Below are 13,995 nucleotides of genomic sequence, written 5' to 3'. Positions count from 1 at the left end.
AAAGAAATGGAAACCCAAAAAGTTACATCATCTCTTGGTCTGGGTCATGAAGCAAGCAGGCTAGGATTTTAACTGGGACTCTCTGACTTGAAAGCAAGGCCTTTCCACTATACAATGCCATCTTTCACAGACATGTTCCATATATTGTTAGACATTCATCTTAATGGAACCTTATGCAGCTAAGACATTGGTCAGCCTGACAAAATAATACATTTTAAAAGTCTAACCTTTAAATGTCCTTCACCGGTGAGGAATTCAGAGTAACCTGCATCAGTGGCCAGCAAACCTACAAACTGCATGCTGGGCCGTTGTTGTATAAAGGCTTCAACAGCTTTATCTGTCACATGCTTTCTCCCAGAAACATCCAGGGAGACAAGGTTGGGTAGGATGTCTTTTTGTTCTAGTAGGCGAAGAGCTATGTCTGATGTAAACTGTTTATCATCTGAAATGTCAAGATGATTCAGATGTTTTAGTTCCCGCACAACATCCAGTATCTGGGTAGTTGTCATTTTTAAACACTTCAAGTGGTGCATGGTTAGAGACTTGAGTCGGTCTTTGCAGGCCAGCAAAGCTGTGATGTCTGTGATTGAGGTGTTAGAAATATCCAGGCTCTCTAATCTTGGCAATGAGGCAACTTCAGCGAGGTCTTCATTGTAAAAGAGAACATTGGTGATGCTTAACGCTCGAAGGCCAGAAAGCCGGCTGAAGCACCGCTCGTAAGGATCTTCGAGGGAAAGAGTTAACGAGTTCAGCACTAGGCACTGGAGATTTTGCTGGATCCATTTGTTACTGCCAAGCCCACTGATGATGTCTGTAATCGTGATGTCTGCATTCACACCTGTAGCATCAAGTTCCACTAACTTGTGATGGCAGAAAGCTTTCCGGAAAGCAACAGCAGAGATCTTGGCTTTGCGAATGCAAGCACGCTTTAAGCGCATCTGATTGCCCCTGAAAATACCTACAGTTCCATCATTCAGTAGACCTGGAAAAAAAACAAGCAACACCTCAATTTCAAAAAATAATTAAAGAATAGCTAAAATTTCCAGCATACTTACATTTCCAAAGCACACCCATGTAACAATATTTCATTTAATATACATAACAATTCCATGGGGTAAGAATATTATGATTACAACTTAGAGATGAATACACTAGGGTGAGAAAAGTGGCTTTCCAAGCTCACAGAGCTAGCAAGTGACTGTGGTAGATCTTATAGATATTCACTAACATCTGGTTCATGCCTTCCTGGACATGTAGACAGCTACATTTCCCATCCTACCCTTGGAATTAGATGGGGCTATGTGCCTAGTTTTGACCAACGGCCTATAGGCTGAAGCACCTGAGAGCCAATACACAATTTCCCATGCTATCTTTTCCCGCTATGACAAATGAGGAGTCTTCAAGTTCTAGACAGAATAGATTTCTGAAAGTGGAGCCTCCATCAGCTTGGATCCAAGAGTGACCATGGAGAACAACCCTCCACGGATTTGCAGCATTTATGTAACATGAGTGAGGTAAAACAAACTTTATGTTAAGCTACTGAATCTGGGGAATTAATTGTTACCCATTAATGTTACCATTACTAGTCTATCCTTCAATTTCACTATAATACATTATTATACACACAAACATACATACATACATATATATATGATCTTTGAATGAATAAAAAGGTATAATATATGTGTGTGTGTATGTGCGTGTATATATATATACATACATATATTTAGCACATGCATATCTGCAAATTACTCAGATCACTGGCTAGATCTGAAATCTTATTAAAAGGATCTAGAGGTTAGGGGCACCTGGGTGGCTCAGCCCTTAAGAGTCTGCCTTTGGCTGAGGTCATGATCCCGGGGTCCTGGGACAGAGCCCCACGTCCAGCTCCTTCCTCAGCAGGAAGCCTGCTTCTCCCTCTCCCACTACCCCTGCTTATATTTCCTCTCTCTCTGCCAAATACATACAAAATAAAATCTAAAAAAAAAAAAAAAAAAAAGGACCTAGGTTATAGTTAACTTTCTGTCAGATTAAATTCAAATACAGTGGATACAGGAACCTCTTAAAGTCCCTTAGAGATCTACCTGACTAGCAACTAACAGTGCCAGAAGTATATGATGCCTTGGAACCACATCAATCTCAACCATACCACCTATCAATTAAACATTTCCTGTGAAAGTAACAGGCATGCCAATAAAAGATAGCCTAAGAACAGTCCAGGGTGAGTGTACAGTTGGGACCAGGTAAATAAATAGCCTGGAGTCAAGGGAAGAACTCTAAGTGGCACTTCAGCAGACTCATACTAAACAGATTCATACAGCTTGGGCTAAAGATATAGCTAAGGGTCACCTTTGTATTAGAACTAAAGTATTTTTTTATTATTAATTAATTTATTTATTTAGAAAACATTCTGCAGGCTTTCTTTCTTTCTTTTTTTTTTTTTAAAGATTTTATTTATTTATTTTGACAGAGAGATCACAAGTAGGCAGAGAGGCAGGCAGAGAGAGAGGAGGAAGCAGGCTCCCCGCTGAGCAGAGAGCGCGATTTGGGGCTCGATCCCAGGACCCTGGAATCATGACCCAAGCCGAAGGCAGAGGCTTAACCCACTGAGCCACCCAGGCGCCCCAGAACTAAAGTATTTTTTTAAAGGGAACACTGCTTTCCAGTGGATTTTGCAGACTTATTTATGGTTAAAAAGTTAAAATCAAGAAAAACCTTTACCTGTCACAGTGGACAAAAATGACTACATATTAAGAACTCCATTATTCTAGAACTATACTGTCCAAACCAGTAGCCACCAGCTACACACAGCTATTGAGCACTTGAAATGCAGACAGTCCAAACTGAGGTTTGCTGTAAGTGTAAAATATACATCGGATCTTGAAGATTTAGTTTAAAAAAAAAAAAAAAAATATATATATATATATATATTATATATATATATAATATCTCATTAATAACTTTCATATTGGGGCACCTGGGTGGCTCAGTGGGTTAAGCCGTTGCCTTCGGCTCAGGTCATGATCTCGGGGTCCTAGGATCGAGTCCCGCGTCGGGCTCTCTGCTCAGCGGGGAGCCTGCTTCTCTCTCTCTCTCTCTCTCTCTCTCCCTCTCTGCCTGCCTGTCTACTTGTGATCTCTCTGTCAAATAAATAAATCAATAAATCTTTAAAAAAAATAAATAAAAAAAATAACTTTCATATTGACTACATGTTAAAATGGTATTTTGGAGGTACTGGCTTAAATAAAATTATGAATTAGTTTCACCTTTTTCTACTTTTAAAATGTGGCCACTAGTAAATTTAAAATTATCTACGTGGGGGTGCCTGGGTGACTCAGCTCAGCTCTGCCTTCAGCTCAGATCATGATCCCTGGGTCCTGGGATTGAGCCCTGTGTCGGGCTCCCTGCTCAGTGGGGGGCCTGCTTCTCCCTCACCTACTCCCCCTGCTTGTGCTCTCTCTCCCTGTCAAATAAATAAAATTTAAAAATAAAATAAATTACATATGTGCCTCACAGTTGCGGCTCATGTTTTATTTCTCTTAGGCAGTGCAGTTCTAGAGATAGTGTTTTAAACTACTGGAATTCTATTTCAGGGGAGTAAATTTCATAGTAAGGTTCCAGCCACTGAGCAGTTATTAAACAATCACTATATGTCAAACACTACCAAATGTGTATACAAAGAAAATTAAGCTATGCCCCTATACTCAAAGAATTCACAATTCCATGGAGTGAAAGTGTTAATGTAACAAAATGAGATCTATGGTATATCAGAGTCCAGTACAAAGTACCATGGAAACAAAGAAAAGGAAGCAACCCATCATTCCTGAAGACCTAGAAAGATTCAACAGAAGAGGTAATCTTTGAATAAGTCCTTCAAAGATGAAGGAAAAATTCAAGGAGGGAGAAAGGTGAGGGGTATTAAAGGAAGACTAAATAAAGCTTTAGCGCATACATATATCAAATCGATTATGTTGTACACCTGAAACTAATATATTGTATGTCAATTTTATCTCAATTTTTTAAATGCCCCCCAAAAGGCCTCAGACATGGAAAAGCACAACACATAATTAGAAAATGGCAAGTAGTGGGGCACCTGGGTTGCTCAGTGGGTTAAAGCCTCTGCCTTCGGCTCAGGTCATGATCCCAGAGTCCTGGGATCGAGCCCCACATAGGGCTCTCTGCTCAGCAGGGAGCCTGCTTCCTCCTCTCTCTCTGCCTGCTTGTGATCTTTGTCTGTCAAATAAATAAATAAAATCTTTAAAAAAAAAAGAAAATGGCAAGTAGTTCTAGATTGCTTGAGTGTAAGAAACAGATAGAGCTATAAGATGTTTCCCTGATAAAGAGAGGAAGAACAGGGGCGCCTGGGTGGCTCAGTGGGTTAAGCCTCTGCCTTCGGCTCAGGTCATGGTCTCAGGGTTCTGGGATCGAGCCCCACATCGGGCTCTCTGCTCAGCGGGGAGCCTGCTTCCCCCTGTCTCTCTGCCTACTTGCGATCTCTCTCTCTCTCTCTGTCGAATAAATAAATAAAATCTTTAAAAAAAAAAAAAGAGAGAGGAAGAACACTGGTAAAAACCAAGATATGACTGAGAACCTGTGTAATCCCAGAGATTTAAGCATGCAAGTGGGGAGAGGCAAGAAATGAGTTGGGTAGAAGATAGGGTAGGTAACACTGAAAGATAAACAGAAGAAAAGCAGAGCAGCTAGGGACCTTGGGACCCAAAAAATGGTATGGTGAGGTTCCTGAATTTTTTTCTTGCTCCATATATCTCAGACTTAAAGTTGAAGAAATTGGTAACCCAGAAATGCTGACAGAGCACCACCACCCCGCAAAAGGCTCCAAAATAATCTTCTCATTCTAGCTAAAGAACCAGGAAGAAAGCAGTTTAACAAGACAGAAACTTTCAGACAAGAACTACTTTCCTTCAGCCAAACACCACAGAAAAGACTGTAGTCCCAGCACCCCCAACACCAGCATATGCCGCAAGGGGAACTTAGACTTTTACCCTTGTTAGCTGTAACTAGTTGTTCCAATCTCTCCACAGGGAGGTGTTAGAAAAGGCTGAGTAGGGAGCCAGGACTTTCATCCATGTTAGGTGGTAAGAACCACTCTTTCCCCAGTGATGGTGATGGATATTATATGGGGAGCCTGGACTTTCACATTCATTTGGCAGTAATGAGGTGCTCCTCCCCTCCCTGCTGGGGTGATCTCAAAAAAGGCCTGAAGAAGAGTCAAGACTTTCACTACTGCCCAACAGTAATGAGGCCACCTCACCCCAACATGGTGTCAGTGGAGGCCAACTGGGGAGAGAAATAAAGTACTCACACTCCTCTCAGCTAGGGAGGTACCAGTAGAATCCTAGTGGGGAACAAAATGCTATTCCCTGCAAAACAGTAATGAGAAGCCCCATATCTTGGGTGTCAACAGAAGTCACATGGAAACCAGAACATTTACCCCAACCTGGCAATAAAAAAGCAGTGCCTCTACCTTCCCCTACTGGAGTAGTGTCAGAAATACAAACTAAAACAGAAAAGTCTCCTAATACCCTAAATGTCCAGATTTCAATAAAAAATCACACATCATACCAAGGACCAAAAAGATCTCAAAATAAAAAAAAGAAAATCTATAGATGTCAACACTGAGATAATACAAATGTTAAATTTGACAGATTTTAAAGAAGCCATCATAAAAATGCATGTGAGCAATTATAAACATGCTCAAAAAGAAATAATAGAAAGCCAAAGCAAAGAAACAGAAAATATAAAGAACCAAATGGGGCGCCTGGGTGGCTCAGTCAGTTAAGTGTCTGCCTTCAGCTCAAGTCATGATCTTGGGGTCCTGGGATTTGAGACCTGTGTTGGGCTCCCTGCTCAACAGTGAGTCTGCCTGTCCCTTGCACTCTGCCCCTCCCCCACAACCACTCATGCTCTCTCTCTCTCTCTCAAATAAATAAAGAAAATCTTTTAAAAAAAAACCACCACCACCACCACCACCAAATGGAAATCTTAGAACTGAAAAACAAAACAATGGTTTCAAATTTTGATATCATATACATATATGTAGTAAAACAGGTTACTCTTGGCCTCTCTGGGTCAACAATCTACATTAAGTAAATTTTTCTTTTTAAAGATTTTATTTATTTATTTGTCAGAGTGAGTGAGCACAGGCAGATAGAGTGGCAGGCAGAGGCAGAGGGAGAAGCAGGCTCCCTGCTAACTAGGGAGCCCATGTGGGACTCGATCCCAGGACGCTGGGATCATGACCCGAGCCAAAGGCAGCTGCTAAACCAACTGAGCCACCCAGGCGTCCCAACATTAAGTAAATTTTTCTAATAACTAAATTTAAGTCTCTACATTTAAGAGTAATAGAATTAAAAGAGCAAAGTATTTTTAAAAGAGCATGAGATCTATAAATCAATTCTATGTTTAAATCCTGGATCCAACATTCATTTGCTCTTTGACACTAGACAAATTATTCCACAAGTCTAAGATTCCTTATCTGTGAAAGGAAGACTCCTTATCTATAAAAGATAAGATTCTTCATCTGTTGTATGCTTGGCACTATGTTAAGTATTGAATAATTATATTTCCCTCACAGGGACTGCTGAAGATTAAATAAGACAATACATATAGAAATCATTCTGTAAACTGAAAGCACTACACAAATGTCATTACTATATCTGAAGGAAATCTTTCTAGATTATCTTCCCCTTCTTTCAAATATAAACATACTGAAGAATCACCAATCTTTTTTCCATGACCAAATAACTACTTGCTACAATGTATTTAAGCCAAATCTTCCTTTACTGTCATGCTATCCACTTGGGTTGTTAGTTGTTCCCTTCAGATATTAATTCCTAATTTGTATGGTAATTAAGACCATGTACATTTAAGAATATGCTGTAGGTTATCTACACTGATGTGGGTGTTATCTAGATGTGTCTGTGCGATGAGGTAAGCTTAGGATCCTCCTACTCTGCCATCTCAGTACTCCCATTTAAGAATATGCTCTAAATGAGGGTTCCTCAAGGGCTTCTTCTTCATTTTTTAAATTTACTTGAGAGAGAAAAGACAGAGACAGAGTATGAACAGGGGATAGAGGGAGAGGGAGACTCCCTGCTGAGCAAGTAGCCAGATGTGGGGCTCAATCCCAGCACCCTGGGATCATGACCTGAGCAGAAGGCAGACACTTAACCAACTGAGCCACCCAGGGACCTCAAAGGGCTTCTTTCAAGGACTGAAGTACAGAAGCCTAAATGCAAGGATTTCGCCCCAAAGCATTCTTTTCTTTCTTTCTGTTTTAGGCTATAAAGAGTTGAGGTGATCAGCAATGTGAGGTACTATTCAGGGAATATAAGTCCTCAGTCACCTAGGAAGTCTAGGTGACTATTCAAGGATGCAAACCATAATGTTTCAAAAGGTATTACTCTTCCCCCCCCAAAAGGCATTATTCTTTTCAATTTAATCCCAAAACAGATATGGCTGACCATGTCAAGGTATAAAAATTTAGATTAGGTCATAATATAACACAGAGGCATTAGATGGCAAATATTCTGATTCCTGGCTCTTAAACACACATTTCCAAGAAAACTTTTAGCACCATGACACAGAATAAGCAACGATTATGACAAAGGAATCAAAGATCCCAGTTAAGTAAAATCTTTAACATCAGGCTTATTTTAATAAAAACTGCTACCAATATCATTTTTCTTTTGAATTGGGCAAATAGAAAAATCTGAATGTAAATAAGTTAAGATTTTCTAAAATCATTATGCTATTAGAAAAAATATTATAAATTCTAAAAGTATTCATAGAACTTTTTTCCATTTTTTATGAAAATGTTCAAATACAGAAAAACTGATGAAACTTTTAAAAATTGTGGCAAAATTGGCATTATGTTCTTTTGCATATTGTCAGTAGTATCCACTCTTTGTTTTTCAATTTTTTATATTTTAATTATTACCTATCTTAATCTACATCTGACAAATTCATAAGTTGAATTTCAAGCTTGTCGTATAATATACAACACAGCCTGGAAATACTGTAAGGTTTTTTTTTCCCACAGACTGCTTCTTCAATTTTTATTTTTACTACTGAAATATAGTTGACATACAATATTATGTTAGTTTTAGGTTAGTACTATCTACTCTTGTTTCTTTTGCAAAGAGATTAATTCAGAACACTTTCTGGTGAATGAGGTCAGAAATAACATTGAGGTAACACAAATGAGGACATTAAGTTATTTCTCTGATCTGAAGGCAGCTTCATATATATATATGTGTGTGTGTGTGTGTGTGTGTGTGTGTGTATATATATATATATATACCTTCTCTCATCTGAAGGCAGCTTGAAAAGAAGAGGCAGAAAACACATTCTGATGATACTACTCTGGGGGATAATTATTTAGTTACACTTATTTGAAAACTGCTTCCATTATTTTACCCATATAAAGCATTTGCCACAGAGCTAGTATACAATAACAAGTATTCAATAAATGTTAGCTGCTAATATTAGCTATCAGTAGTTATATTTCAAAAAGTTTCTGGCAAATTAAGACTCTACTTAACATTTATTCCTTTGATTTACAAGATTAGTTATATGTATATATATTTAAATTGAATATGTTAAGCATAGTCATTAAATTGAGACCAAAAAAGAAAGAAAGCACTGACATAATCTCTTAAATTGTTGTGCAGCTTTGTAACGAACCTTTAACTTTACCATATATAGTACCTACTGGTATCATCCCAGTTCCTTTGGCAGGCTGAATTCAAAGAGACTACAGACTTGAGCAACTCAGTGAAATCCAAGGAGTTCAAACATCTTCTTTCTAAAATTATTCTAAAATGCCTCAATTATACCCTTATTTCTCCCACCCCTCCTTGGAATACATTATCTGGATTCATACTTCATATATATAAAGCCACAGCAAGCAAAGTGTACAGTATTCTCTGGCATATAGAACAGGAATATCTCTAATGTAGTTATAGGAAGATTGTGTGGCGGTGAAAACAGCACAGATTTGGAATCAGACTTCGATCTGAACTAGGTAGGACTCTACCATTTACTAGCATTATGACCTCTAACAAGTTACTTTTCTGAATCAGTTTCCTTATCTGTATATAAATGGGATTATAAAAGTTATCTTTTTTTTAAAAGATTTTATTTATTTATTTGACAGACAGAGATCACAAGTAGGCAGAGAGGCAGGCAGAGAGAGAGAAGAGGGGGAAACAGGCTCCCCGCTGAGCAGAGAGCCCGATGGAGGGCTCGGCCATGACCTGAGTCAAAGGCAGAGGCTTTAACCCACTGAGCCACGCAGGCGCCCAAAGTTATCTTTTTTTATTTATTTTTTATTTATTTTTTTTTTTTCAAAGTTATCTTTTTTTAATAGTGGTTATTTTATAAGGTTTCAGAGAAAATTCAAGGAAAACATAAAATCCTAGCACGAAACAGATAATAAGTAAATGATAGTAATTATTATTGCCACATTGTTATTCTATTTTATAGTTGTGGACAAATTATATTTCCTACTTGAAAAGAGTTTATAAACCGGAATTAAAAATGGCATTATCTATTTCAACTTAAAACTTAATCAGAAATAGGCGGAACTTTCCAGAACGCTCGGTGAGACGCGAAGGAGTGGCGGCTACCCAAGCTGCGCCCAGCAACGTGCTCCTTCCCGCTCCCCCACATCGCCTTGGCCCTCTCACCGGCTGTAGAAAATGGTGAAAGAAACCACTTATTATGATGTTTTAGGGGTCAAACCCAATGCCACCCAAGAAGAACTGAAAAAGGCCTACAGGAAACTGGCTTTGAAGTACCACCCTGATAAGAATCCAAATGAAGGAGAGAAGTTTAAACAGATTTCTCAAGCTTATGAAGTACTCTCTGATGCAAAGAAAAGGGAATTATATGACAAAGGAGGTGAATAGGCAATTAAAGAAGGTGGAGCTGGTGGTGGTTTTGGCTCCCCCATGGACATCTTTGATATGTTTTTTGGAGGAGGACGAAGAATGCAGAGAGAAAGGAGAGGTAAAAATGTTGTGCATCAGCTCTCAGTAACCTTAGAAGATTTACATAATGGTGCAACAAGAAAACTAGCTCTGCAAAAGAATGTGATTTGCGATAAATGTGAAGGCCAAGGTGGTAAGAAAGGAACAGTTGAGTGTTGTCCCAATTGCCGAGGTACTGGAATGCAAATAAGAATTCATCAGATAGGACCTGAAATGGTTCAGCAAATTCAATCTGTGTGCATGGAGTGCCAGGGTCATGGGGAACGGATCAGTCTTAAAGATAGATGTAAAAGCTGCTATGGAAGGAAGATAGTTCGAGAGAAGAAGATTCTAGAAGTTCATATTGACAAAGGCATGAAAGATGGCCAGAAGATAACATTCCATGGTGAGGGAGACCAAGAACCAGGACTGGAACCAGGAGATATTATCATTGTTTTAGATCAGAAGGACCATGCTGTTTTTACTCGGCAAGAAGACCTTTTCATGTGTATAGACATACAGCTGGTTGAAGCACTGTGCAGTTTTCAAAAGCCAATATCTACTCTTGACAACCGAACCACTGTCATCACCTCTCATCCAGGTCAAATTGTCAAGCATGGAGATATCAAGTGTGTGCTAAATGAAGGCATGCCAATTTATCGTAGGCCATATGAGAAGGGTCGCCTCATCATCGAATTTAAGGTAAATTTTCCTGAGAATGGCTTTCTGTCTCCTGATAAACTCTCTTTGCTGGAAAAACTCCTACCTGAGAGGAAGGAAGTAGAAGAGACTGATGAAATGGACCAGGTAGAACTGGTGGACTTTGATCCAAATCAGGAAAGATGGCGCCATTACAATGGGGAAGCATATGAGGATGATGAACATCATCCCAGGGGTGGTGTTCGGTGTCAGACCTCTTAATGGGGCCAGTGAATAACACTGCTGGCATTTTATGTGCAGTAGTGAATGAGTGAAGGACTATAATCATAGCTCACTACTTGCTATTGTTTTTGTTTTAATATTCAACTATAGTAGTATTTTAAAAGTTAAATGAAGAATAAACTCAAATATAAAAGCTCCGACTTTGCCCCGTATGTATGATGACTTCAGTGTGGAAGATAAGTTTAATATTTGTAAAAACTTTCAAAAAAAATCTCCCCTAGCATTTGTTAGGCCATACCTTGTAATTAATTTTAGTTCTATGTATATGAAACAGCTCAGACTGAAATGCTAGGTGTATGTGTTGACTTCAGTGTATGACCCTTAATTGTTAAGCTATGAAGTTAAAACTTGTATTTAATTGGCAATCAGACAAAGAATTTGTAGAGAAGTGTTGGTCTATAGTTATGTTAAGTGGGGTTCATTGTGATGCCTCTGCATTTATTGCCTCAACTGTTACTTGAAGATGGCATGCTATGTAATTTGGCCTGTGGTATCAGTGATAGAAAGGATAACTCTTTAAAGAAGGGGTTTGTCATATGCTGCTGCTTGAGGGCTTGCACTTGTAGAATTGCATTCCCTTCTGTGCCATCTTTTTCTTCCCCCTTTTTTTAATATATATATACATATATATATATCAGTCCTGGTTATACTTTTTTGCCTTCTCTTTGGACCATGATAAGCTTCAGAGTAGTGGCTTCGGGAGCAGGGTAACTTACAGTGAAGAGACATTTACACGGAGAAGTTTGCATGTATGAGATAGGAAGGTTTTTTTTTTATTTAAGGTATGTTACAGGCTTACTTTAAATAACACTCCAAAGTAACTGTAATTTAATGTTGGTAGTATAGCAAATTATGATGAATAGCTTTAATTGTATGTTTAAAAAGTCATGTTCACAAGCTTAAATCTGGTTATCAGAATTAAGCAATTGGAATGTATGAATGTCTCCTTAATATACTGATTACAAAGCAAAAAAAAAAAAAAAAAAAAAAAGCCTTAATCAGAAATAACAAAAATCCTCTACATAAACAGAATTCCACAGATAAGACTCTCCCAACTTATTTTCAAAATTCGTTTTTGAAAACAGAAGTACTAAATTAGCTATGCTTTCCCAATTCAAAGGTCAAAAGCAGAAACTCATTTTTCTGTAAGTGTTTATTTTTCCCACTGCCAAATGAAGACGTAAGGTACTTTATACCAGCAAACTTCTAAAGGGATATTTTGAAAGATAAGTTATTTTGGGGGCACCTGGTTGGTTCAGTGGGTTAAAGCCTCTGCCTTCGGCTCAGGTCATGATCTCAGGGTCCTGGGACCGAGCCCCACATCGGGCTCTCTGCTCAGCAGGGAGCCTGCTCCCCACCCCGCCCCCCCGCCTGCCTCTCTGCCTACTTGTGATTTCTCTCTATCAAATAAATAAATAAAATCTTTTTATTTTTATTATTTTATTTTATTTTAAAGATTTTATTTATTTATTTGAGAGAGATTTATTGAGAGAGATCACAAGCAGGCAGAGAGGCAGGCAGAGAGAGAGGAGGAAGCAGGCTCCCTGCTGAGCAGAGAGCCTGATGCGGGGCTCCATCAGAGGACTCGAAGTTCATGAAGGCAGCGGCTTAACCCGCTGAGCCACCCAGGCGCCCCTATTTTTATTTTTTTTAAAGATTTTATTTATTTGACAGAGAGAGCAAGCGGAGGCGGGAGGCAGGGAGGAGTAGGCACCCTGCTGAGCAGAGAGCCCGATGTGGGGCTTGATCCCAGGACCAAGAGATCATGACCTGAGCCGAAGGCAGAGGCTTAACCCACTGAGCCACCCAGGCGCTCCATAAATAAAATCTTTTTTTAAAAAAAAGTTATTTTTGCCATGGGAAAAGCAGAAAAAGAAGAAGAGAGAAAGAAAGAAAGAAAGAAAGAAAGAAAGAAAGAAAGAAAGAAAGAAAGAAATTTTCCTAGATTAGAAAAGAAAAATGATTATTCCAAATTACATAGTAAGTGGCAGGAAAGAAAAAAATAAATGAATTCCTTTTCCTGGAATCAGACTCATCTGGCCTTTTCTAAGAAAATAATTAAATGCCACAGCAGCACTCAAAATCCAATGCCAATTAACAGCACATAATTCTTATTTCCTCTGTGTATTTTTTACCATGAAAAGCCATAGTCTGAAGCAGTCGATCAGCCACCTCCTGTGGGAATACTCCAGGTTCCTGCAGACACAATGTTCCATCTTGTCTTGCTGAACAGAACTTCTCAAGATGAGTAGTCAGGAAATTCAAGCAGATATCAAGTAAGGAATAGGGAGATGCCTCCTCCTTGGAGCCCAGGAAAAAACATAAAGGGAAGACAAAAGCCAATAAGTTAGTTTCCAGAAAAATAGAAAACAAAACTTTCATGAACTCATTCAAGAAGTATTTTTACTCAGTGTCTACCATACGTTAGATACTGTGTTAGGTGCTGGGACTACAATAGGTAACCCATGTTCTCAAAAGGCAGAAGAGAAACGTTTAAACAGGTATTTACATAAAATACATTACATATTATACTAGAAGACATATTGAGTAGTACGTAAGTACAAGCAGGGTGTCCTAATCAGACAAGGATGGTCGGGGAAGACATCAAGGTATAGCAGATTAATCTTCCTAAATTACTACCCATGACCATCCCCTGGTCAACTCTTCCACAAATTTCCAAGGGCCTGAAGACAAAAAATAAAATTCTTAGATTGTAAGACTGATGCCTGAGTCCTTCTAAAATCTAGACCAAATTTACTCTCAAACTTGATATCCCACAAAATCCCCATCCCAATCTGATAATTCAAATATGATTAATTTATTTGGGTAAAAGAATTTGCTATAGGTGTTAACATCCTCAAAATAGAAAAAGGTTAACCCTGTTATTCCAGTCTGAGGAATAAAGAACTAATCAAATAAGCACAAAGATTTAAGTGTAAGGGGTTTTTTGTTTTTTTTTTAAAGATTTTTTTATTTATTTGACAGAGAGAGAGAGAGAGATCACAACTAGGCAGAGAGGCAGGCAGAGAAAGGAGGAAGCAGGCTCCCTGCTGAGCAGAGA

The 13,995-nt window shown here is 38.7% G+C and overlaps 1 protein-coding gene and 1 pseudogene across 1 annotated transcript in view; one reads left to right on the top strand and one right to left on the bottom strand.

Annotated features, from left to right (window-relative positions):
• The window catches only part of ZYG11B (zyg-11 family member B, cell cycle regulator), a 97,682-nt gene that overhangs the window by 58,321 nt on the left and 25,366 nt on the right, over nucleotides 1-13,995 (bottom strand). The window contains exons 2-3 of the mRNA XM_044238246.1: nucleotides 13,070-13,235; nucleotides 228-982 (exon numbers count right to left, since the gene is read on the bottom strand). Of these exons, the coding sequence (XP_044094181.1) occupies nucleotides 228-982; nucleotides 13,070-13,235 (921 nt within the window). The remainder of the gene's footprint in view (nucleotides 1-227; nucleotides 983-13,069; nucleotides 13,236-13,995) is intronic.
• Nucleotides 9,723-11,046, top strand: LOC122899980 (annotated as a pseudogene).

The sequence above is a fragment of the Neovison vison genome, chromosome 2 (assembly GCF_020171115.1).
Source record: "Neovison vison isolate M4711 chromosome 2, ASM_NN_V1, whole genome shotgun sequence".
Lineage (NCBI taxonomy): Eukaryota > Metazoa > Chordata > Mammalia > Carnivora > Mustelidae > Neogale > Neogale vison.
This window is presented reverse-complemented; position numbering and strand designations above follow the sequence as displayed.